At 53.8% G+C, this 26,638-nt stretch overlaps 1 protein-coding gene across 4 annotated transcripts in view; it reads left to right on the top strand.

The window, feature by feature from the left end:
- Positions 1-26,638, top strand: part of LOC146799314 (protein-L-isoaspartate(D-aspartate) O-methyltransferase-like) — a 233,574-nt gene that overhangs the window by 42,281 nt on the left and 164,655 nt on the right. For all 4 annotated transcript variants that reach the window (XM_085626864.1, XM_085626862.1, XM_085626865.1 and 1 more), the window contains one exon: positions 1,729-1,875. In XM_085626864.1, coding sequence (XP_085482990.1) covers positions 1,758-1,875 — 118 coding nt within the window. In that variant the 5' untranslated portion in view covers positions 1,729-1,757. The remainder of the gene's footprint in view (positions 1-1,728; positions 1,876-26,638) is intronic.

Here is a 26,638-nt window from a genome sequence, read left to right as displayed (position 1 = left end):
GCCTTATTGATCGATCAATGGAAAATTGTCTCTGCTTATAATGTGTATTCACTCTTCGCAAATGTAAAGCAGGACTAGGCAGTGTTAAGATCTTATTCTCAAAGACCATCTCAAATGAACTTTAACCTTGGTTGTTTAGTACATAATATTAAATGATTCTTGCTTTGTTTCCTTCAAATTTCCCTGGATGAGTTGAAATCCCGACTGAAGAATATATACTACTTGCTATTCAGTGTAAATATTTAATGAATACTAAAACTATAATGCACATTGTGTGCACCTGGCCAGGTTTGGCAAATGAGACCTGTTTTTATAAAGGTGGGAATTAATGCATGCACAATCTCTGTCATATTTGAACCACACAGTTTTATTTGGGAACTTTTTTCAAATTCATGCTATCATGGGACTGTAAAACGTCAATTTACACTGTGGTGTAAGTTTACAATTGTTTGCTATTCACAAAGGGATATAGGAGTAGTATCTTTACAAGTGAGGAGTATTTGCACATAAAAAGCACTGGTAAAGGAGACACAGCTCTCGTCAAGATACTAATCCTAAATCCTTTTGTGAATAGAAAAAAATCGTAAACGTACACAAACGTTTACCTTTTTGAATCATGCCCCAAGTGTTTTAATTTGATCAACTGTTATTATTCCTCTTAAGCAGCAGCACCGACCCAGTGCCTCTCCATTTTTAGGTTGAGCATTCGAAACCTCTTGTATATACTTTAGTATATACTTATACTTATATGTGTATGTACTTAGTGGGCTCTGGAGATCAGCCCTAGGACTTGTCTGCTTCTGCTTAAGGACTTTTTTTTCTGTCCAACTGCCTCTATTTAACTGTCTTGATAGAAAACGACCAGCAGAGGTCAGTAAAATACCAGAATCACTTTAGCATTCTGTAGATTCCAGTCCATAGAAATTGTCTTCCACAAGCACCCATGGACAATAATATTTTTTTCAAATCTTGTATTTTCAGTAATATGACCACCGAAGTTATATTAAAAACAGAGCTTTGGACTATACCATTTCCCACTGAAAGGCAATATTTCTCTTCATGTGTTCGCATACCTGGCGTGTCGCGCAGTATGGTGCTTTCCCTCCATGTTAAAGAACAGTAGATGTTTCAGCACCCAGGCTAATGTGCTGCATAGCTAAATACATATAAGGTCCCAAAGGCGAGACAATTGCATTGGAAATGCTTGTTTATATTTTCTGTGCCTCAAGGTTAGGATAGGTGTTTGCGAGATTAACTTTATTGTTATGTTTTTATTAACTGTACAATAAACATTAACTTACTAAATCGCTTGTAAGTGCTGGTTGAGATCAGAGATAAAGGGCACCTGCATTTAACAGTGGTGGGAATGTGCCATTGTGACAGCACTACAAAACACTTTGTACAGCTGTTAAAAAAAATATTTTTATTGTACAGCTAATATCAATATTAAACATATTCACAAATTGGGAAACACAGGAAGACAGTGCATAGGCCATAATTGTTTTTTTTATACCATAACCCAGAAATTAAACTCAAATTAAACTTACGTTAACGGATTTGCTTCACAATCATATCTTTCTAATGCTTCATTTTTCTTTTGTGCATTGGAGCGTTTGCTCTAGCTTTATTATATAGTTGTGTGATCGGCCATCGACTATCTACCCTTGAGCTGTCCTTCTCACTTCTGTAACCTTATCCTGCTACACTTTCTCTGTGCTCCATTTGCAGCAAGAGGAACAGCTGTTTGGCCCTGGAAGATGATCCCTCTGCTCGGACTGGCTACATTCTCTTGGCCCTTGGGACTGCTGCTTCCCAAAACCATGGCTTGGACTTCAAGTGGAAAAACTCATGCGGATCTGATGAACAATTTACGCAGTGAGTACTCGAGTCTGCACTTTTTGAAATGCTGCACTCCCCCTACATCAGCAATAACATGTTTTTATATATGTGAGAGGGTGAGAGTAATATGTTTACAATACGCTGGCTTTGCACAGTAGGGGGAAATTAACATATTTGATTAGACCAGAGACACAAAGGGTATTCAAAAGTATTTTGTTTGGGCTCGACCAACACGTGGCTTGGATCTCCCTAGTGTGGAGAAACTTGATTCTACCACTTTGTGAATCTTGTAAGACATATCTATTCTGGAAAGTCATTCATCTCATTGGCAGATTGATCACTGAAGGTAGTATTGTAAGGGTAGAGGAACAAGTGTAGGGAAATAAAGTGTTTACTGTGTTTGGACTGTTTGCTATGCACATGCTGTATGATTTCTTGTTTTAAGACTTTGTGGTGTGATTCATAGAGATATTTGCTAGAGTAAATTCAACATATGCATGCAAATGCATTTAAGTGTGAGTGCAAGTTCACTTTTGACATTCACAGAACGTAAATTTGGACTATTTCTATACTTGCAAATTCACAGTTTATTTTTAAAGAAGTTGGCACCCCCATCTACATTTTAAAAACAGAGGCATAGTGATAAAGTGAGCAGTTGTCATTTATGGTTTAAATGTTCTTATTAATAATAATGCACACCATGACAAACAAAATTACATGCGCATAGCGCTCATCAAACCAGCAAGAAAATACCTGACGGAAGTCCTGTAACAGTGTCATCCGAACTGCATGCGCATAAGCGATGAAAAACTATAACCTGGAAAAAAAGAACACAGAACCCCACCCGCACCCCACCCCCGCCCTGCGCTCCACGTCCTCCCCAGCACCCCTCCGACCTTCGTGCTCCTATCGTCCTCCAACCCCTGGGACCCCCGTTATGCGTAGGAGCCGGAGATACCGGGGGCATGTGATTTCTGTAAACTCAGTTGCCAAAAGTGACAGAAAGGGCTGCCACAATTCCTGATATCTGTCCCCCTCCCCGGCCAGAGTCAGAGCCAATTTTTCCATGCCCAGAACGTACCACAAACGGTGCAACCAACCGGTGAAGGTGGGAATCCGAGGGGTGCGCCAATGTATGAGAATGTTTTGTATCGCCGACCCTAGGGCAATGGCTATCTGTCTGCCCCTACGGGATCTCAATGGGTAGGTCAGGGGATTAGGAAGGCCTAACAATACGTATGCTGGAAAGCGTGGTATTTTAGTCTGGAAGTGCGTATCCACTTCATCTAACACCTGGGTCCAGTAAGCTTGAATAAGGGTACAGTCCCATAGTATGTGGACCAAGCTTCCCCGCTGGCCGCAACCCCTCCAACACGCCGCCTCACAAGAGTTGTCCATCGCGTGTAGTCGCTCCAGAGTATAATACCAGTATGTTACAATCTTTGTAAGTGTCTCCGTGAGCCCCATGTGGTATGCAGAGTGTCTGGCCCTATGGTAAATACCCTCCCAGTCCTTATGGCTCAAGGTTCTGCCCAACTCCCGCTCCCTGCTGGGGTTGTGTGAGTGCTTGTGTTTGAGTTGCAGTTGCTTGTAGAGATCAGAGATGAGATTTTTGTCCGTCGTGCGTGTGAGGAGCCAACGCTCATACGTGGAGAATCACCTATTTGCCTCAGTGCACACCTGCGGCTGGAGCGCCCAGTGCCGCACCTGCAAGTACCGTAGCCTCTCCGTCTCAGGTAGCCCAAATTCGTCCTGCATCTGAGTGAACGAGTGCACCCCCTCCACCCCATATATGTGGTACAGAAACCGGCAACCCGCCGCCTTCCAACCTGCGAAGGCCGCGTCGTCTAACCCAGGAGTGAAGTCCGGATTGCCAGTCAGCGGTGTGAGTGGAGACGGAAAGGTCGTGAGCTCATGGGCGAGACTAGTGGCATCCCACACCTCCAGGGGAACACGTGTAATAAAGGAGGCGTACAGATTGGGGGGCCTATGAGGCTTATGCAGGAAGGGGATCTCTTGCAAGGGCCGCGCCACCACCGCCTGGTCCTGAAACAGCCAGTGTTTCTCGGATTCCCATTTGCTCCATTCTACTAAATATCGCAACTGAGCAGCCTGGAAATAAAGCTTTAAGTCGGGAACCCCGAGGCCCCCAGCCTCCGGCGCCAACGACAGCAGAGTTCGTCGCATGTGCGGCTTCCGACCGTTCCAGACAAACCTGGCCAGGTCGGCCTGCATTTTTGGAAGCCACCCGGTCGGCAGCCGTAGAGGTATAGTGCGGAAAATATATAGAATCTGCGGGAGGATAGTCATCTTGACCGCCGCAACCCTGCCCAACCAGGAAAGGGGGTAATGCCGCCACCGATCAAGCTCCCGCCGGACTCCGTCGCGAAGCAGGGAGTAATTAACGTCCACCACCTGAGGAAGGGAGGGGGCCAGCCGGATCCCTAGGTACGGTATAGTGTCCGACGCCCAGCGAACGGGGAGTAGAGTCTGCAACAACTCCCTGGTGGGATGTGACAATGAGAGGTCCAGGGCTAAAGACTTCTCCGCATTCACTTTAAACCCGGCCACCTGCGAGAAAGCATCCATGTCCGCCCAGCAGACCGGGAGTGCAGTCGCCGGGTCCGCTTACGAGATCAATACATCATCAGCGTATAAGCTAATCGTGTGAACAAAGCCTCCAAACTTAACCCCCTTGATCCCCGGGTTCTGTTGCAGCCTTTGGGCCAGGGGCTCCATATAAAGGGCAAAGAGGAGGGGAGATAAGGGACACCCCTGCCTCGTGCCGCGCTCAATACGGAAGCGAGAGGAGGTGTGACCATTCACCCGGACCGTGGCGGTGGGGAACCGATAACAATTAAGGATAAACGTGCGGAAGCGCTCTCCCAACCCCGCCCTCTCCAGCACCTGCTCCAAGAAGGGCCAGTGCACTCGGTAAAATGCCTTCTTGGCATCGATGGCCAACATCATATATTCCACCGAAGTCCATGTGGCTTTCTCAATAAGGTGTAGTATCCGCTTCGTGTTATCCGACGTTTGGCGCCCGGGGATAAAGCCCGCCTGGTCTGGATCAATGAGGCAGGGCATATGGGGGTCGAGACGAGCCGCCAATATTCCTGTGTACAATTTAAAATCTATATTGAGGAGAGAGATTGGGCGGTAAGCTCCACAACGGGAACTATCTTTCCCAGGCTTGGGAATTACCGTAATGGAGGCTTCCAATAGGTCACTCGGTATCTCCCCCGAAACTGCAAAGGTATTAAACAACCGGGCGAGAATCGGGGCCAGCACGGAGCAGAATTTTTTGTAGAATACAGAGGAAAAACCATCTGGACCGGGGGCTTTCCCCAACTTGAGTCGAGATATGGCGGTCACTACCTCCTCCACATGAATAGCCCGGTCGAGGTGTTCGGCTTGTGCCGCCGTCAGGATAGGCAAGGTGACCGAATCTAGAAACTCCGCCCCCTCTGAACGGTCCAGGGAAGCCCCCGTATACAGCGCAGCGTAATACTCTCGGAATGTCTCAGATATGGCCCCGTCATCCGAAGTTAACATGCCATCTTCCCGCAAAATTGCCTTGATTCCCTGATGTTGGCGGACCTCTCTCAATTTGTGTGCTAAGAGGCGTCCACACCTGTCTCCCCCGCGTAGTAAGCATGTCGTAGTCTCAATGCCGCATATTCTGCCCGATCCTGGTCGAGCGCCGTTAACTGTTGCCGAGCAGCTTTAAGTTGCCGCCACACTCAGGGAGCTCCCGTCCGCTGGTGCACCCGCTCCAACTCGCGGACCTGCTGCGTGAGTGCCTCCCTCTTGCCCCCCGCTCCCTGTTTTCTGCCGCTGCGAGCGAAATGAACTCCCACCTGATGACCGCCTTCATAGCCGCCCATTGTGTAGCGGGCGTGGTGTCCTGATTGGCATTGTGTGTAAGATAGTTGTGAATGGAGATTTGGATGTGCTTAACCACCTCTTCGCGGTGCAATAGGGTGTCCCTAAGACGCCACACTCTGGCTGGTTGGGACATGGGTGAGAGGGTGAGGGCCATCATAACCGGGGCATGGTCCGACAAAGAAGCCACTCCGATGTCGACCGCGTTCGTGATCGCTCGCACCGAGGCTGTCGCTAAGAAGTGATCCAATCTAGCATAAGTCTTGTGTGCGTTGGAATAAAAGGAGTATTCCCGAGCCCTAGGGTGAAGGCTGCGCCAGAGGTCGCATAACCCCAGATCCCGCAGCCGCCCCCGCCCCTCCGCCGAAAGTGCCCCCACCTGGTGCGTGCGCTGGGCTGATCTGTCCTGAACATTATCAAAAACTAGGTTGAGGTCGCCCCCCACGATGATGTTGCAGTCATGTGTGGCTGTGGCCTCGGTGATGGCGGAATGGATGAACCTCACCGGTCCCTCATTTGGGGCGTACAGAGAGCTAATAGTGAACGTCAGTCCCCCTAGTGCGATGCGATATGTCAGTAACCGCCCCTTGATCTCCGCCACCTTGTGTAGGACCTCACCCCGAAATTTCTGAGCCACCAGGATCGCCACCCCCGCTGTCTTCGTAGGCCCGGAAGAGAAGAACTGGTAGGGAAACTTCCGGGATCTCATTCGGCACCAGTCACGCGCCAGGAGATGTGTCTCCTGTAGAAGACAGATATCGGCCTGTGAGTTTTCTAGGCATGACAAGACCGCCCTGCGTTTAACTGGGTTGTTTAGACCCCGCACATTGAGGGTCAAAATCCTAAGGGTGGCGGGAGGCATGACGAGTAGTGTATGGGGAACCCTGCAAAAGAGGAAGGACAGTTGGCGTAACCTCATGCTGGCCGGCGCGCAGACAGACCAGGAAAGCGCGGCCACAAGCAGGACGCGGAAATTCAAAGGAGAAATGGACGTGGAGCACTAACAGCCCCCCCCCCCTCAAACAAAACTGTTGACCCCCCCATAATAAAGAACATGTAGTCCATCACTCGTCGGTGATCGGTGAAGAGTCATCGGGTAATCCACCAACAGTGAAAGGAAGCCCTCCTCCCACCAAGGATCTGGACATTGGAGTTGGGACCCCCCGACTCAGCACAGCGTTCAAAGTCAGCCAAGAGCCGGGCCAGAGAGTTCCGCGGCCACCGCATCCAGCGCTGATTGACGGCCCTTCGTGATCTCCGCGGCCCGCGGCCTTCCGAGACGGCGTTTACAACCTTGCTGCTTCCAACGAGGCCCGGCATCATCCGGACCTGTCCTGGTATCCTCGTCCTCCTCCGGAAGCTCCACTCCTAACAATTTGCTGGCTCAGATAGAGAGCGTAACTGGTAAAGTTTATCCTCCTTACGGAATATCAGGCGAAAGGGGTGCCAGCTATAAGGTATGTTGAGCTGCCGCAGGTGCGAGGTGATAGGCCTGAAGAGGCGCTTTTTCTGTAACGTGAGAGCAGACCAGTCTTGGTACAGCACTGGCCTGTGCTCCCGAAACTGAAGGGGGTGCGACAAGCGAGCTTTTTGTAATATGAGTTCTTTGGTGCGATAGTCCTGCACGCATACCAGGATATCCGCTGGCGGAGCCGCCGCAGCTCTAGGAGGGCCCACTCTATGCGCTCGGTCTATACACAGAGCCGTGTCCAGGGGACGCCCTAAGATTTGGTTAAAGAGTTCTCTCGTGTAGGCAAAGAGATCCTTGGAGGCGTCATCCAGCGGAACCCCCCGTATCCGGATGTTATGGCGACGGGAGCGATTCTCCAGGTCTTCAAGGTGAGTCTGAAGGTCCACCTGCTGGTCATGCAACCTGATGATCTCCTGGAGGGCCGTCACTTCTACATCCCGCCCATCACTCTTACCCTCCAGGTCCGCCACTCGCTCTCCAATGCCATCCACATCTCGGCGAATCTCCTTGAGTTCGGATGTAAACTCGCGCTTCAGCGTGTGGATGTCATCCCGCAGCGCGGAAAACATGGATTCCAGGAACGCCTTGGTGATAGGTTCCGTACCCCCGGTCTCCGGCGAGCCTCCTCCCGAGGGGCCCTCCTCCATACCAGACACTACCTGTCCGGACGTCGCCTTGGAAAACAGGTCCTTGAGGGTCTTATCCTGCCGCTTCCTGGGGCCGGACATGGCGCCACTCCCCTGACCCGGAGAGTCCCGTGCGAGAGACCCGTCTATCCCCCACCAGAGCTCCTCCGAGGGACAGGGCTCTAGAGGCAAGATCTGTATGGCCGCCACTCACCGATTCCCCACGGCTGAGCAGGCCCCTCCGGTGGGCCGCTTCCGCCCAGGACGCTGGTGTACACTGTGTAGCCCCCTCATGTCGCGGAGCCCAGGCCGGCTGCGCGTCTCCTCCTAGTGGCAGATGCCCCGATCGCCGCCCCCACCACTGCTCTCCGGGACACCGGCGTGCCCCCCCCTGCTGCAACAGTCAAGCCGCGATTCAGACTCTCACCTTCCGCCGATCAAGCACCAACGACAGCAGGCCTCCTCAGACTCCGGCAGAGCCCATCGCTTGCTCGGTCACCACCACAGCCGAGGGAAGGCCCCCCCAGGCGCACAACCTCCACCAAGTTCCCCGCCAGTTCCGACAAGGCCGATCGCGACACTGCCTCCGAGGCCCGGGGTGGGGAAAACGCCGCTCACCTCTCCAGCGCAGCTCCTCAAGTTCGGCGGGCCCGCCCCGGCCGCGGACCCCTCAGGGCGCTGCCTCCGCTCTTTGTCCCGTCCCTCGCCGCAGCTGCTCCGAACGGCCTCCGGCCCTCACTCCAGCTCCCCAGGTCCTGGGTGGGCCGCTGCTGCCGTCCGCCGGACTCCAGGCCCCAGCGCGCCGATCCCAGGGCAGTCTCCACGCAGTAGGACTCGTCGGGCCCTGTCGCCGCTCCACTCGGGGCTCCGCCCTCAGCTCACCTCAGCTCCAGCGTCCTCACTGCCCCCACAGCTCGTCCCACACCGGCGTCTCCGTCGCCGGGTTCCGAGGGCTCAGCTCCAGCTCCGAAGGCCACCGTCGCTGCACTGGCCGCCGGCCGTTCCGAAGAGGCCCGGCCGCACCACCTCGCCACAGACCTCAGACGCCGCTCCAACCACCGCAGTGTTCCCCCCTGGCTCCGGGGCTTAGAATGCTGCCCCACAGGGTCGTCGTCCGCGCTATTGGCGGCCGTCAGGCCGGTGCTGAAAAGATCCGTATCGGGAGCTCTCGAGCAGGACGTCTGCTCACTCCGCCATCTTGGCTCCGCCCCCAGCAGTTGTCATTTAAAAAGTGTACTAAGCAGTTGGGCGCAAGTAAGATCATTTTAGAAAGGAAGGGAATTGGATACCATTTCTTCTAAACACTTTGGACCCAAAGCACAAAGGTATTTTTGAGGGGTTGGCAGACAGGTGCTAGCGTGCCACGAGCCAATGTACAGACTTTTAGCTGAGCTCTTTGTCGCAACTGTGCTATAATGTGAAATTCCAACTGAAGTGCTGCCATTCTTTTACTATATTTTGCATAGCTGATGTAGTACTCCTCTGTGGGTTGGGAGGAGGGACAAGCCGACTTGATGAGAATTCTGCAGTTGCAGAGATAGCTGTGGCGTGCAAGAAGTGACAGAGCAGTATAGTGGCGGCGGCATCGAGATCTAATGTGGTTGGCACAACAGAGTCTTACCAAGGCCAATGATGGGAAGTGACAGAACTTGCCTTAGGATCAGCGGTCTTGTTTTTTTTTTTTCTAGAGGCATACCGTTGATATTATTAATGGTATGTAGCACAGGTGGTAGCATCAGGGGGGGGAAGACACAATGGGGAACAATATTCATTTAGAAGCTGTTGGAAACAGCCCACCTCCACTCCGCAGGGTGGTGGTGGACCTTCCCAACACACTGTGGTAGCTTGGCTCGAGTGGTCAGGAAACAGGCGCAGTGCTAAGCATACAATATACCCATACAATAACCATGCGTGCATCCGTTCCAAAAACGACTCTACACCGTAAAGATTATGAAAATATTCTTTCTTTATCTTTTTTCTCTCAGTTGCTGATTGGGAAAATAAATAACAATCACAATATACAAATTCTTAAATAGAGCAGGTCAAATAAATATTGGCTGTTTGCTGAAATAAATAGGGGTGATCATAAATAACAGGGCATAAATACAAGTGCAATATATACAGACAATTAAATACTTTGAGGTAATAAATACTGTACCAATAAATACTGTACCAATAAATACTGTACATCAACAAGTCCTGTGGACCTATAAATACAGTGCAGCATTAAATAGATAAGAATTTAATAAATACAGTTTCCCCAATAAATAATTAGAAGTATACAATAACACTCATGAATCAGATGACACTCCAATACTTAAGGGCTGATTTGGCCCAGGCACAGCTTGTAGGGTGTGGAAGGCTTGGGGGGTCCTACTCCCTGGCTGAGGCAAAGGCTGAAGCCTAAACTGAGGTAGATCAAAGGGGGGAATTCCAATGCCCTGGCTTTCCTCTCCACACAACCTCTCTAGGTTAGTCCCAGTTCACCCCAGGCACAGTCAGGTGGGTTTCAGCACCTCCCTAGCCCCTTAGAGCAGTCTCTCAGGTCTCCACAGGGCCTTAGGCGCCCTCTACTCCACTTACTGCCCTTTTTCTGATGTTCCGACGCCGCTGGAGTCGTGTCGACGCCGTGAGGCGGTTCCGGTTCGGTCTCGGCGGCCTCGGCACAATGTCAGTTCTTTGACGACGCCGGCAGGCGGTTCCGGTCCGATGTCGGTGGCCTCGGTTCGATCTCGACCTCCGATTCGACGGCGTCGGGCAGTCTCTTCACGATGTCGACTTCGGGCGGCTCCGGTCCGATGGCGCTCTCGGCTCCGATGACGTCGGCCGGCCTGGCCTCGCTGTCGACTTCCGGCGACTCCGGGGTGCGATCCTCACCCCCGACCTCCGGTGTTCCTCCTCACAGGTTCCGGGCGACTCCGGAGTGCGATCCTCACTCCCGACCTCCGGTGCTCCTCTACCTCGGTCTCCGACGACTCCGGAGGGCGGACTTCACTCCTCCGATGACGCCGCTCACTCGACCTCGGTTCACCTCCTTCTCGACCCTTGGTATTCCTCTCGACCTCCGCCGGCGCCCTCTTACGACCTCAGGCGGCTCCGGGTACGACGTCTGCTACCTCAGTCAGCGCCGCTTCTCCACCTCGGGCTCCAGGTCTTCGGCTACTCGACGCCAGGCTCCAGGGAAACCAGTTCTCAGGTCAGAATCTTGCTGCTTTCTTGGTTCTAAGGCCTGTTCCTGCTGTCCAGGTCCTTAGGATGGTTTTCTTCTGTCTTCTTCCCACACAGGGCTATAGGCTGGGATCCATCAGTAGGGACAAGTATCAAGGGTGGGTTTATGGACCCCACTCCAGGCACAAGTTTCCACCCCTGCTGCTTCACTCCTTCCTCCTTCACTGTTGTGCTCCTCTCTCTTCACCAGTCAGGTGCCAACTGCCAGCTCCAACTGCCAACTGCCTCTCTTATCCTCCCAACATTCTAAACGGTTTCCAACTGTCACACAGTTCTGGAATCTCCTGGAAGGTTCTGGAAGGTGCTGGTAGGTTCCAGTGGATGCTGGTGATGTCATGGGAGGCCACCATTTTGTGCTCCAGGCCCTCAGACAGAAGTTTCAGGGGTAGCTAAAATGGCTCCCTGAATCTGTAGCAACACTAAAAAGTCTGGTGGTTCCCAAAAAGGAAAAATTCAAACAGGGTTTGAGGCAAAAGTGGGACAAAATAAATAATGATGAGGAGGGACCACCCAAAGGGCTGACAGGTCTAACACGCGTCCCCCCCAGCTGAAAGTGGGGAGAGCTACCCAACCCCTTGGGAGTTCTCATCACTAAGGCGGAAATACCTTGAGAGACCGTCTGCATTGGCGTGGTCCACTCCAGGCCGATGTTCCACCTGAAAGTCCATCCCCTGTAGGGAAATAGACCACCTCAACAACTTGGGATTCTCCCCCTTCATTTGCATCAGCCAACGAAGGGGTCTGTGGTCGGTCTGAACCAGGAAGTGCGAGCCAAACAGGTATGGCCGCAACTTCTTCAGAGCCCATACCACTGCAAAGGCTTCACGCTCTATTGCACTCCACTTCTGTTCCCTGGGAAGTAGTCTCCTGGATAAGAAGACCACGGGTTGATCCAGACCCTCTTCGTTGAGTTGCGATAACACTGCCCCAATGCCATGTTCTGATGCATCTGTCTGGACAATGAACTTCCTGGAAAAGTCTGGGGCCCGTAAGACCGGGGCCTCGCACATGGCTTTCTTCAATTTCTCAAAGGCTTGCTGACAAGCCTCCGTCCAGACTACCCGTCGAGGTTGTTTCTTGGACGTGAGCTCCGTGAGAGGGGCTACGATGGTACCGTACCCCTTCACGAAGCGGCGATAGTATCCCGTGAGGCCCAAAAATGCTCGGACCTCAGTCTGTGTCTTGGGGGGTTCCCAGGCCATGATGGCCTCGATCTTCGCCTGGAGGGGTTGCACCGTTCCCCTACCCACCAAGTGTCCAAGGTACACTACCGACCCCTGCCCGATCTGGCACTTGCTGGCCTTGATCGTCAATCCAGCTTGTCTCAGGGCCTGGAGAACAGCTTGCAGGTGACGCAAGTGATCCTCCCAGCTGTTACTGAAGACGGCTATGTCATCCAGATAAGCAGCAGAGAAACTCTCCATTCCGGTGAGGATCTGGTTTACCAGGCGCTGAAACGTGGCAGGTGCGTTCTTGAGCCCAAAGGGCATCACACAGAACTGGTAGTGGCCATTGGGCGTGGAGAAGGCTGACCTTTCCCTTGCTCCATTAGTCAAAGAGATCTGCCAGTACCCTGAAGTAAGGTCAAAGGTACTTAGATATTGGGCAGCTCCCAGCCGGTCAATTAATTCATCCGCCCTAGGGATCTGATGAGCATCAGTCTTTGTCACTGAATTCAGTCCCCGGTAGTCCACACAGAACCTCAGTTCTGGTTGGGCACCCGGTGGTGCAGCTTTCGGTACTAACACCACCGGACTGGACCAGGGGCTGCTAGAAGGTTCAATCACTCCTAGCTCCAGCATCTTAGTGACTTCACTATGAATGCTGGCCTTCACCTTGTCTGACATCCGGTAGATCTTGGACTTCACAGGTGGGCTGTCTCCTGTGTCCACGTCATGGACGCACAGGTGAGTCCTACCCGGGACAAGGGAGAACAACGCAGAGTACTGCCCCAGGGCCTGGCGACAGTCCTCCTGCTGTTCAGGAGTTAGAGATGGGGAGAGAATCACTCCCTCCACCGACCCATCCTTTTCTTGAGACGCAAACAGATCGGGGAGAGGCTCGCTTTCCACGTCCTCTCCTCCGTCAGTCACCATCATCAAGATGACTTCGGGCCTCTCGTGGTGGGGTTTGAGGCGGTTGGCATGCAGCACCCGCAGGGGCTGACGAGGGGTCTTCAGGTCCACCAAGTAGGTAGCCTTACCCTTCTTCTCCAACACCTCAAAGGGTCCTGACCAGCGATCCTGGAGGGCACTAAGCTCTCCTGGTTCGATCACCCACACCTTCTGGCCAGGCTCCAACTCCACCGGGTGAGCGTTGTGGTCATACCACGCCTTCATTACTGCTTGGCTGGCTTCCAAGTTGTCAGAAGCTTGCTTCCACAACTTAGCCATTTGGCTCCGGAAGGCCAGCATGTAGCTCACCACATCCTGGGGGAGCTTTCTGGGAGTTCTTTCCCATCCGTCTCTCACCAGGTTAAGAGGTCCGCGTACAGGGTGCCCATACAGAAGCTCGAAGGGGCTGAAGCCCACTCCCTTCTGTGGCACTTCCCTGTAGGAAAAAAGTAAACAGGGTAGGAGGACGTCCCATTTCCTCCGCAGGCTTTCAGGCAGACTTCTGATCATGCCTTTCAAGGTTTTATTAAACCTCTCCACCAGACCATTGGTCTGGGGGTGGTAAGGAGTTGTGAACCGGTAGGTCACTCCACACTCCTTCCACATTGCCCGCATATACGCTGACATGAAGTTGGTCCCCCTGTCGGACACAACTTCCTTGGGAAAACCCACTCTGGTAAAGATCCCCATCAGGGCCCTAGCCACAACAGGTGCTGTTATGGTCCTCAGAGGTATTGCCTCTGGGTACCGTGTGGCATGATCCACCAGAACCAGGATAAACCTGTGACCAGCTGTAGTCGGTGGATCTAATGGACCCACAATGTCGATGCCCACCCTTTCAAAGGGGGTGCTAACGACAGGAAGTGGTTCCAGGGGAGCTTTCAGCTTCACCCCTGTTTTCCCACTGGCTTGGCAAGACACACATGTCCGGCAGTAGGTATCGGACGACACTTTCATCTGAGGCCAATAAAAGTGTGGGACAAGACGGGCGAAGGTCTTGTCTTGCCCCAGGTGTCCTGCCAATGGTATCTCGTGAGCCAACTCTAAAAGGAAGGCTCGATAACGTTGAGGGACTACCAAGGCTCGTGACGATCCATGTAGGGGTGCCTTGGGTTCACTGTAGAGGAGGCCATCCTCCCAGTAAACACTGTAGTTCCCTTCAACGTTCCCTGCTGCCTGGGCTTCGGCCTGTCGCCTCAGCCCCTCAAGGGTAGGGCACTCCCTCTGGCCCTGGCAGAATTCCTCCCTGGACGGGCCTCCCTCCACGTGCCACTCGGCCGGGATGGGTAGGTCCTCCAGGTTGGTAACGTCCCCCTCCGCAGACTCCTGGTCCACCACCTCCGGTGGCCTATCCGTCCTACGAGGTGGAGACGCCGAGGCAGGCTCCTCCTGTCCTCGGTTCTTCCCTTGACTGGCAGCTGGCTGGGCCTTTGTTCCAGGCTCCAGCCGGAATGAACTCCCTCTTCGGGTAGTCCCGGACCTTGTGCTAACACAGGCCCAGTCAGGTGTACCCAGCATCTCGGTATGAGTCCGGTATTCCACCTCCTTCCAAGCGTTGTGCTCCATGTCATTGCCCAGCAGACAATCGACTGGCACGGCAGGGCTTACGGCAACTCGAAGTGAACCTGCAACCCCCCCCCATTCAAAGGGAACCTCAGCCACGGGATAGTGGCCGGTTCTGCCGTCAGCCATCGCGGCTGGGTGGAGTACATCGGGAATGACTTGCTCTGGAGACACCAGTTGGCTACGTACCATAGTCATACTGGCTCCTGTGTCTCTCAGAGCCTCCCCTCTTTGGCCGTTGATGGTGATCCACTGCCCATACTTTGCGGTATTTGCGGGCACCTGGATCTTGGGAACCATCTCCCGTTCTCCCAGGGACACTAAAGTGACACCCGCCCACTCCCTTCCCTTAGTTAAGGGCATCTCCTCCCCGAGCACTACACTGGCTACTCCGGGGGGCTTTCCTCCAGTGGGAGGGGGTGATCGTTTCTGACACTTCGGATCTCCTTTATAGTGTCCAACGCCACCGCACTCGTAGCAATGGACAACCCTTGGCTGCTGACTCTGGCCAGGATTAGGGTTTCTAGGTGGGTTAGCCTTAGAGGTGAATCCTGTTCCCTTCCCTTGGAAGTTATTTTGGGGGCCTTTGGAGAACTCCTTTTTCTTTTCCCCTCCTTCTTTCTTCTGGGGGGCGCCCTGTCCGGCCTTTTGAGTATCCCCTCCAGTCCCCCTTGTGGACACCCGGGTACTAGCCCAAATGTCCGCCTCCTCAGCAAGCTTCCGGGGACTGGTCAGCTTGCTATCCACCAGGTGTTGCCGCAGTTCAGGGAAACATTTCTCGAGTAGGTGTTCCTTCAACACTAGGTCAAACAGCTCCTCGTAGTTCCTTACTTCACTGCCCTGAATCCAACCTTCCAGTGCCTTCTTTGCATAGTCCAGGAAGTCCACCCAATTCTGTGTGCCCAGTTTGTGACTACCCCTGAACTTCTGTCTGTACTTTTCCGGAGTTAGTCCAAACTTTCTGATGAGCGCCAGTTTCATGGTGGGGTAGTGGGTTTGCTCTTCCTCTTCGAGGGCCAATAAAGCATCCCTACCAGCTGGAGGCATGTATTTATACAGTCCCCCTCCCCAATACTTCGCTGGAACCCCATGGGCCCTCAATGAGACCTCATAGGCTGCTAGCCACTTGGCGATGTCGTCACCTGCCCCATAGCTCGCTACAATGTCCTTTGGCAGGTAAGGTTTGGATTCCCTGGTGGACTCTTGGTTTTGGCTGCCACCATTAGGAACAGGTTGTGCCCCGATTCTCAAAATCTGAAGATCTATTTCTTTCAGTCGCAATTCATGGGCCATCCTCTGCTCCTCTTTCTCCTTTTCCAGCCTTGCTAAGTCCCATGTGAGCTGTCTTTTCTCCCTCCGGTCTGTTAACTCCACCTCAGACAAGCCACCGCTAGAGGCACTGCTGCCCTTCCTAGAAATGGTTCTGGGCCCTGCTGACAGGTTCCCCACCTCAGGTTGGTACATCTCAGCCCCCTCGGGGTCAGGCTCTCCATCCCTGTCTTCCTCCTCAGCCTTGCTTTCCCTGCGTGCCTCCCCCCAAGCCCTTAAGCTGGTTTGAAGTGCACCCTTCTTTGCTCCTGGGGGACAGTACACCCCCTCTCGCTGGCAAAACTCCCTGAGTTGGGCCACAGTGTACGTGTCTAGATTTTCAAGAACAAACTCCATCTTGCCCACTCAGGTTAGAGGACAGGTTTTGGTGCAGTAACTATGCAGGGGGGTACCTTTAATAATACCTCCTCCCACCACCAGAGTAAATTTGGAAAAAACAAAAACCCACAATTAGGAAGGCCGCTTTGAGAAAACTCCCGGTGTAGGCCTATGGACTACCCACAGTTATTGTTGAGTATACGTAGGCACAGCTCTATCCCACCACTGAACACCAATTTATGTTGGAAACAGCCCACCTCCACTCCGCAGGGTGGTGGTGGACCTTCCCAACACACTGTGGTAGCTTGGCTCGAGTGGTCAGGAAACAGGCGCAGTGCTAAGCATACAATATACCCATACAATAACCATGCGTGCATCCGTTCCAAAAACGACTCTACACCGTAAAGATTATGAAAATATTCTTTCTTTATCTTTTTTCTCTCAGTTGCTGATTGGGAAAATAAATAACAATCACAATATACAAATTCTTAAATAGAGCAGGTCAAATAAATATTGGCTGTTTGCTGAAATAAATAGGGGTGATCATAAATAACAGGGCATAAATACAAGTGCAATATATACAGACAATTAAATACTTTGAGGTAATAAATACTGTACCAATAAATACTGTACCAATAAATACTGTACATCAACAAGTCCTGTGGACCTATAAATACAGTGCAGCATTAAATAGATAAGAATTTAATAAATACAGTTTCCCCAATAAATAATTAGAAGTATACAATAACACTCATGAATCAGATGACACTCCAATACTTAAGGGCTGATTTGGCCCAGGCACAGCTTGTAGGGTGTGGAAGGCTTGGGGGGTCCTACTCCCTGGCTGAGGCAAAGGCTGAAGCCTAAACTGAGGTAGATCAAAGGGGGGAATTCCAATGCCCTGGCTTTCCTCTCCACACAACCTCTCTAGGTTAGTCCCAGTTCACCCCAGGCACAGTCAGGTGGGTTTCAGCACCTCCCTAGCCCCTTAGAGCAGTCTCTCAGGTCTCCACAGGGCCTTAGGCGCCCTCTACTCCACTTACTGCCCTTTTTCTGATGTTCCGACGCCGCTGGAGTCGTGTCGACGCCGTGAGGCGGTTCCGGTTCGGTCTCGGCGGCCTCGGCACAATGTCAGTTCTTTGACGACGCCGGCAGGCGGTTCCGGTCCGATGTCGGTGGCCTCGGTTCGATCTCGACCTCCGATTCGACGGCGTCGGGCAGTCTCTTCACGATGTCGACTTCGGGCGGCTCCGGTCCGATGGCGCTCTCGGCTCCGATGACGTCGGCCGGCCTGGCCTCGCTGTCGACTTCCGGCGACTCCGGGGTGCGATCCTCACCCCCGACCTCCGGTGTTCCTCCTCACAGGTTCCGGGCGACTCCGGAGTGCGATCCTCACTCCCGACCTCCGGTGCTCCTCTACCTCGGTCTCCGACGACTCCGGAGGGCGGACTTCACTCCTCCGATGACGCCGCTCACTCGACCTCGGTTCACCTCCTTCTCGACCCTTGGTATTCCTCTCGACCTCCGCCGGCGCCCTCTTACGACCTCAGGCGGCTCCGGGTACGACGTCTGCTACCTCAGTCAGCGCCGCTTCTCCACCTCGGGCTCCAGGTCTTCGGCTACTCGACGCCAGGCTCCAGGGAAACCAGTTCTCAGGTCAGAATCTTGCTGCTTTCTTGGTTCTAAGGCCTGTTCCTGCTGTCCAGGTCCTTAGGATGGTTTTCTTCTGTCTTCTTCCCACACAGGGCTATAGGCTGGGATCCATCAGTAGGGACAAGTATCAAGGGTGGGTTTATGGACCCCACTCCAGGCACAAGTTTCCACCCCTGCTGCTTCACTCCTTCCTCCTTCACTGTTGTGCTCCTCTCTCTTCACCAGTCAGGTGCCAACTGCCAGCTCCAACTGCCAACTGCCTCTCTTATCCTCCCAACATTCTAAACGGTTTCCAACTGTCACACAGTTCTGGAATGTCCTGGAAGATTCTGGAAGGTGCTGGTAGGTTCCAGTGGATGCTGGTGATGTCATGGGAGGCCACCATTTTGTGCTCCAGGCCCTCAGACAGAAGTTTCAGGGGTAGCTAAAATGGCTCCCTGAATCTGTAGCAACACTAAAAAGTCTGGTGGTTCCCAAAAAGGAAAAATTCAAACAGGGTTTGAGGCAAAAGTGGGACAAAATAAATAATGATGAGGAGGGACCACCCAAAGGGCTGACAGGTCTAACAGAAGCGTAATACAGTGAAGGAGCATGGGGCATGCCACAAACTCTCAGTGTGTAGATTACCGAGGTCGGTCCTCTCGCTGCTCAGTAAGGTTAGGCCCACCATCTACATCTGACCCACTCCCCCCGCCGTCAGTTGTATCCTGAGAGGAGGGCTCCCCCTCCGCCAACCCAGAAGTACACAGTTCGCACCAAACCACTAGGTCCGCTTCTAGCTTCTCATCCCTTCGGGTGAGTTTCATATGGGCTTCTTCTGCTAGGGACCACTCTCGAACATCTTTAAGCCAGATTGGCACTTCCGGGCCCTTCTGCCCCATCCAAGTTATATCTATCCTGCGCCTAGCGAGCACTAGCATTAATTGTAGGAGCTTATATGGGAGTTTCTTTTTCTTGGACTTCCGGACAGATGCAAGTAAACAACTCAATGGTTCCAGTTTCACCTGAAGGCCCGTGACTGCAGCAATCCTGCCCACCACCTCCGCCCAGAACTGCCTGACCATTGGACAATCCCATGCCAAGTGTAAAAAGCCCGCTTTCTCTGTGGCACATCTTGGGCATCTAATCTCCCCTGTCACATGAAACGCGTTTCAGGGATACCGGGGTTAGGTAGGTGCGATGCAAGAAATTAAAATGCGTCAGTTTGAATCGGGCATTACAGGAGACTGTGCTCGTGAGGGAGCCTATGTGTGCCCATTGTTTCCCCTCCAGCTGGACAGCGAGATCTTACTCCCAGGCAGCCCGAGATGGGGGGGGGGGTAGAATCCCGTTTCATAGCTGTATTGAGGAGAGAAATTAATTTGCGACCTGTACCACACGTGAGTAGGATATCTAGAGTTTGTGTCGGAGGTGGAATGTCCGGGTACTGTGGCCAGGTGATCTTCACCACATCCTGAATTCCCCGATAGTGTAGGAACTGTCCCTGTATGAGGCCAAAGTTCTCTTCCGCCTGTTCGTAAGTGATGAAAGTCTCGTTGGGAAAGAGGTCAGCAAAAACTTCGCATCCGCCCTCCCTCCAAGGTTGAAAGGGCATGTATCTTCCCATGTCTAGAAAGGGGGCTAATATCCAGATCGAAAGCTCCCTGTGAAAGGGGGCTTTCCGTAAGTCTTTCTCGACAAATCGCTGCCATATACCGGCTGTATGACGTACTATGTAGGGAAGAGATGTCGCCGACCCCCTGCCTCCTGCAGTGTCTGGGTATCCACCCTGCCGGAGAGAAGGCGTTTTTCCCAGTTGCCCGCGTCTGTCAGCCATCGTGCCGCAGGCTGTAATTGGGCCACGTAGTAATATAAATCGAAGCGTGGAGCCTCCAGTCCGTCCTCCTCATAGCTGTGGATAATAGTATTGAGAGCTACCCTACTGCGCCAACCCCCCACAAAGGTGGGACATGAGTAGCATGTTCAGGGTTTTGAAGACTCACGACGGTAGCGAGCATAGTGAGTTCTGGAGGACGTAGAGTGTCCTGGGAAGCATCACCATCTTAGAGATGGCCAGCCTGCCCTTCAATGAGAGGGAAAGAGTGTTCCAAAGTGTCACCGACTGCCGCAGAGAGGTAATGATGCGGTCTACATTCCGGGCCAGTGCCTGTGCGTCCGTCGGGCCACCTGTATCCCTAGGTAACGGAAACCCACCTATTCCCAGCGCAGCCCCAGGTCCGGGAGCTCCCCCAAAGGTACAGAGGTCAGTCCCGCTAACGGAAAGATCAGGGACTTACCGCGGATGAGTCGCAATCCAGAGACCTCTCCAAACCTATCTAACTGGTGCAGCAATACAGCAGTGTGTCCCGGGGAGAAGCCAAATAAAGCAATGCATCGTCGGCGTATAGGGAGATAACATGACTCGTGTCACCCATTGTTTCATTCCAGCCCTGATCCGGACCGCGAAGGGCTCTATAGCCAGGGCGAACAGCAAAGGTGAAAGGGGACACCCCTGGCGAGTGCCCCTTCCCAATTGCCAGTCTTCTGATCGCGCATCCCCAAGTTTTACCCTTGCGCGGGGTGCCGTATACAAAATGCCAATCGGGCAACAAAATTTGGGACCCATCCCCACAGCGCGTAGGACCTCGAGAAGGTAACCCCAGTCTACCGTGTCGAACGCCTTGGCGAGGTCAATGGATACCAAGACCAACTGATACTCCCGATCGCGTACCCCATGCATGACGTGGTTGAATGGGCGCAGATTCATAGCCGTGTTTCGTCCCGGTATGAACCCACATTGGTCTTCATGGACCAAGTGAGGCATGTATGGCGCCAATCGAGTAGACAAGAGCTTGCATAAGATTTTTTTTTTTTTTTGTAAACAAATTTTATTCGTCATAGACACATCCAGCGAAGCTCTGTGACCCAGAGACTTCAACCATATCAAAACACAACATACCAGTTTTGACATTTTTCTCATGAAGTATCGTATACAGACTACAAAAGAGACATGCAGAACCAAAGCAGTCCCTCCCTTAAAAAAACATAACACCACCCCCCACCCCACTCCCCCACCCATCGCACTGTCCATCCAGTCAAGGCAGCAGATCTATGCACGACTACTATTCTGTTCCGTCCATGACCCATACCCCCCAGACCAGGCTGTGCCTGGTACTCCAGTGTGCCATGCCTCTTTAAAGCTAGAGGGAGATGGTCCACCACTCACCCAACTATTCCTCCAATATGCTTGCATAAGATTTTAACATCTGTGTTAATCATAGTAATCGGTCAATATGATGAGGGCTCATGAACATTCCCTCCCGGTTTCGGAATCATACATATTTCCCCCTGTGTCATACTTGGTGGGAGAACTCCACGTTCAAATGCCTCGAGGTAGACCTGTAACAGGAGGCGGGGAAGTGTACCCGTAAATGCTTGATAGAACTCAGGAGGGAACCCATCACTACCTGGGCATTTGGCTTGTGGTAGGTGTTGCAGAGCGGATTGTATCTCCCCCAGTGTTAGGGGTTCGTCGAGCTCCTTCCGTACCGATTTAGGGATAGACCTTAGGATCAGGTCATGAAGGTAAGGGAGATAGGCTGCCTCGCTGATTGCGGGGTTAGCATACACTGTCTGCAGATGGGATTTCAGGACTCGCAGTAGCCCCACTTCTGAGTGGACCAGGCCTCCCGCGGGCTCCAGCAAAGCCACAATCGCGGCATGGGCGTGTTCCCGCCAGAGAATCCAGGCCAAAAGACGGCTCGATTTATCGCCTTTCCTATGAAGGCGCTGTCTGTAATGTGCGAGGGTGTATTTGTCGAGCCTGTCCCAAATGTCATGGATGCGTTCCCGGATGCCATGCTCCCTATCCCTCCCCTCTGCGTCAGGGGTCTCGCAAATCTGTACTTTTAAGAGGCGTCGCTCCTCCTCCTGTAGCTCTCGTTGGAACTGCTTCCGAACCCCGCATGTGAGACTCATGCATGCCCCTCTCACCACCGCTTTCAAGGCTTTCCACTTCATGGCCAGTGATAAGTCCGGCCCGTCCCAGTTTAGATCAATATAGTCGGTTATGGCAGATTCTAGGTGATGCTTCCCTACTGGGTCCTCAAGTACCTCTGCCGGCAGGCTCCAAGTCCATGGGCGGCATATCGCCCCCCCCCAGTCAACCACACACGCTACAGGGGAGTGATCAGAAAGGAATCACGCTTTATGAGTCACCTCGAAGGACATAGCCGTGTCTGGGTTTGCGATTAAGAACCTGTCTAAGCGACTGTGCGTATTATGAGTTGGCGAAAAGCAAGTATACACTTTCTGGGTTGGGTGTCTCTGGCGCCATATATCCTGTGCCCCTATATTTCCCATAACCTCTCAGAGTTTCATCGTCATCCTAGGTTTCGTGCCTGTGCGGGGGGGGGATCTGTCGGGGTCCAGGACACATTTAAAGTCTCCCATCCAGAGCAGTGGGACTTCCAATTCCGATACCAGAACCTCCTGCAGGGATTGAAAAAAGTCTGGGTTGTCTATGTTAGGGGCATAGGTATTCATTATTGGTATATCTCTACCATCTAGCTTCGCTCTAAGGAGCAGATATCTCCCATGGATGTCAGCTTCTACGTACTGAAGGGCAAATGGGTCCCTGGGGCCACCCATACAAGGACTCCCCTGGCATAGGTAGAGAGTGAATAGTGGAAAACCTGACCACGTCATTTCTTCACCAACCTCTGAGCCCCTTCGTCAGTAAGGTGCGTTTCTTGGAGGCATGCTATCGAGACCTGATGTCTGCGGAGAAAGGACAGGATTCTGTACCTCTTGGTGCACGTGCCCAGCCCCCTCACATTCCAGCTTAAAAATGTAAACCCCATGGATGGTAAAGTAACCAAACTTCATGTGTTCCCCACCCCGTGTAGCTACGTAGACCCTGCGCCGCAGATGCTGTACACACAATGCCTAAGAAAAAAAAAAACAACCCCCTAAGAACACCCCCCCCCCTCCCACGAGCAATATACTGACAACGGTACATGCAGAAATGCCCTTCCCCTGCTGGAGCCAGGACATGCACAGCTGCCTCATTAGCCCAACCGGGGCCAAAACTACCTTACAAAGAAAAACTAAGGAAACCCCCACCCCCCCTCCCCAGGTCTAACTCCCGACCAGCTGGTGGATCCATGATAGTTTCTGGAACCACATGGGTGGTTGGCGGGAGAGTTTCTGGTACCAGTCCCACTTCGGGAGTATCTGTCACAGTCCGTGGGGGAGAGTCCTCGGAGTCCGAAGAGTCCACACGTAGGGCGCCATCGTCCCCCACTTTGATCCGCTGTCGCTCCACCTGGGCATCGCCCGCAGATCTATTCCTGCGCCTGGTCTTGCGATTCCTCGAAGGTCTGGACCTCCAAGTGTTCCGGGGTCCCCTTTGTTCACTCTGGGGGAGGGCCTCTCCCCTGATCAGGAGCCACTCCCACACTTCATCTGGAGAGTCAAAGAAATAAGCCTTTCCTTGGGATATCACCTTAAGCTTCGCAGGGTACAATAGCATGTAGTGCAGGTGGAGTTCACGTAGCTTCTGCTTGATGCCAAGAAAAGATTTCCTCTGTTCCTGGACCTGGCGGGTATAGTCCAGATAGATGGATACTTTGGCGTTGTCGAAGATGAGGTATTTCGCTTCTCTTGCAGCTTTCAGAGTACAGTCTCTGTCCCGATAGTTTAGGATTTGGCAATGAGGGCCCTAGGAGGAGCCCCCGGCGGCGGCAGTGGGACCAGCACCCTGTGGGCTCTCTCTACCACAAAGACCTCGGACAGACCCGTGGGACATAGCTTAGCGCGTATCCAGTCCTCCAGGAATCGCTCCGCATTACCCTGTTCCGAGCGTTCCGGGATACCCTGGACCCTGATGTTGCTGCGACGGGCCCTGCCTTCCGCTTCCTCCGCTCGACGTTTCAACGCTCCAGTAGTGTGGGTGAGCTGAGAGACCTGTAGCTTCAGGGAGGCCACTTCCCCCTGCTGCTGAACGATGTCCCCCTCTGCATTTGAGAACTTATCCACCACTTTCTGCAAATCCGCCTGCAGTAGGGTCACATCAATGGAGACTGTCTCTATTTGTTTTTCCAGGGCGGTGCGGGATCCCTGTATCGCCTCTAGGAGCTCAGCTCGGGACAGCTCGTTGAAGGTGTCGCCCTCTCCGTCCAGGCCCGACTGACGAGTGATGCGCTGCATGGGGATGCGTTGCGTGGTATACTGCGTGATGGTGTTTGGGTTGGAGGCGCGGGGTATCTTGTCCCTACCCATGATGCAGGCAACAGAGGGTCTCTCAGGAGTCCGCAAGCACTTCAATGACCGAGCTCAGTCCCACTTTATGGGGCTACAGGCATCAAGTGCACGTCCCTCCCGCAGGTGTCACAGAGAGCGCGGGGGACTAGAGGCACACCGTCCCCACCCAGCGTATTAGGAGATCTCAGTCCGTCGTGCACCAGAACAGGGCCGATTACATGGTCCAAAAGCAATCCCAGGACTGCTCACCTCAATATGGCCGCCAGGCCGGTGGCTCCAGGGTGATTATCTGGACCCCTCACTCGCCAGGAAGAGCACCTGCAGTACTCCCGAACGCTGGGATCGCCTCCACAGCTGTCTCCAGGCAGGCCGACCACCCGAGGGTCCCCAGAGGGGTCAGGCACCCCCCGCGATCACCAGGCAAACGAGGCAAATACTTCAGGAGTCCGGCCGGGCGTCTCCGCACCCGGAGCAAGATGAGCCCTCCCACAGCAAGGCAGCGACTTTCCAGCATGGCATCAGCAAGGCGTCAGGGTCTCATCGCCTGGGGACCCCACAGGCCAGGGGGCCGCAAGGCGCCAGCAGGAAGATCCGCAATGGCCCCGCGGAAGAGGGTTCACGAAGCAGCCAGTCATGTCATGCCTCGGTCCTGCAGACACTCCGCCACAGGAGGGGGGAGAACGCGACCGCCCGATGCTTCTGGGCGGCCGCCGCCAATCACTGTTCCCCCGGCACTTCCGCTTGGGGACGCCCCGCGGCCCAGCCCGCGTCTCGCGGCTCACCTCTGGGCCGGCAAGGTGACACAGGAACACCGCTCACTCCGGTAGCCTCCCCACGACAGCAGGCACCTCTTCCACGATTGCCGGGGTCACAGGAGCAATGGGAGACAGGCCCGGCCCCCCGACGCACCGCAGGCGGACATCGGACGCCTCGCGGCGCCCCCGCGGATCGTCGCTCGCTCCAAGGCCTAATGATGACGGCCGGAATCGAAGCACCCCGGGAGTCCCCCGATGACAGAGGGCACCCCCTCAGCAGTCGCCAGGGTCGCGGGGTCGAGCGGAAAGGGAATCGCCGTCACCGATGTCCGGGCACAGCTCAGGCAGGCGTAGGCCGCATCCCCGGTCCCGCGTGAATTCGGCCCATCAGGTTGGCGGGCACGGAGTCGTTGTGGACGAGGCCAGGCCGTCGCCCAGTCTCACTCGCTCCCAGGATGCTCCAGCCGCTTGCAGGGTCCCAGCCACTCAAAGACTTCGGTCGTGGGTGTCGGGAAACAGGATATTTCAGGATTTAATCGGCTAGCCCGTCGGGAGCCGAAGGAGCCCACTTCCTGTTGGCCATGCAGCTTGGCCACGCACCCCGATCAGCGGTCTAGTTGGATGTCACCTGCCCTAGCGTTGTAGAGGGTGTGTAGGCCTGGTACACTGTAGGCGCCGGGAACAAAGGGACACAGTAGGCAGGAGTGCTAGTGTGGGCCAAAGACCACGAGCGGTCTTGCGCCCGTTTATTTATACCTTCGGGCGAGCCCGCCCTCCGGGTGCGTGGATGCGTGTGGTGCGTAGCGGAACGGGCCGGATGGCTCCGTTACCACATCCCTCCAATCTTTCAGATATAGAGATCATTCACTACGGAACAGTTCGACTCTCTTGCGCACACCACGCTAAGTCCCTTAGTCTCTGATTAGGGGCCGGATTCGGCCGGAGGCCATACTGCTGGCTCCGGGGGACTTCTCCTCGTCCGGTCCCGCAGGTTCCTCGTCCACTGGGTGCCCCCGCACCTTCGGAGGACCCGTTCTCCCGTACTTCCGCGCCGGACGGTGGGGGCGCGCTCCGCTGTGGGCTCGCTTGCCCTCCGGACGAGTTACACCCTTCTCCGGCATCCAGTTCCTCCTCCTGCGGGTCAGTCTCTCGTGGGGCCGTGTTGACTTGCTTGAACCAGGATGTGTTTCGGGTCACTACTCGTGTTCCTCTCTGGACCGACACCATGGTGCCCTGCACCTTGACTACCTCCCACACTTCCGGTTCAAACGGGGTGCGATACTTCCAGTTTGGATAGCGGTCCTTCATGATAACCTTGTCTCCCACCCAGAGACTCCTCGCCTGGGCCCTCCGAGCCCGACTGGCGTTCTCATTGGAGGTCCGCCTCCTGGCTTGAGCCGCACCTTGGTCCAGCGGCCGAGGCTGCCACGCCTGACTCGCCGGGATGTTGTCTCTGGGGGCCTTCCGGAATAGGAGGTGCGCAGGCGCGCACCGAGTGGTACAGTGAAGTGTCCGGCGGTACGCACTGAGGAACTGTGATAGGCATTGCTCCGCATCTTCCCCTTGGTCCACTCCTATCTTCAGCGCCCGGTTCATCGTGCGCATGAACCGTTC

This window comes from Triturus cristatus, chromosome 9 (assembly GCF_964204655.1).
Source record: "Triturus cristatus chromosome 9, aTriCri1.1, whole genome shotgun sequence".
Taxonomy (NCBI): domain Eukaryota; kingdom Metazoa; phylum Chordata; class Amphibia; order Caudata; family Salamandridae; genus Triturus; species Triturus cristatus.
The sequence above is the reverse complement of the archived record's forward strand: the minus strand, read 5'-3'. Positions and strand labels throughout refer to the sequence as shown.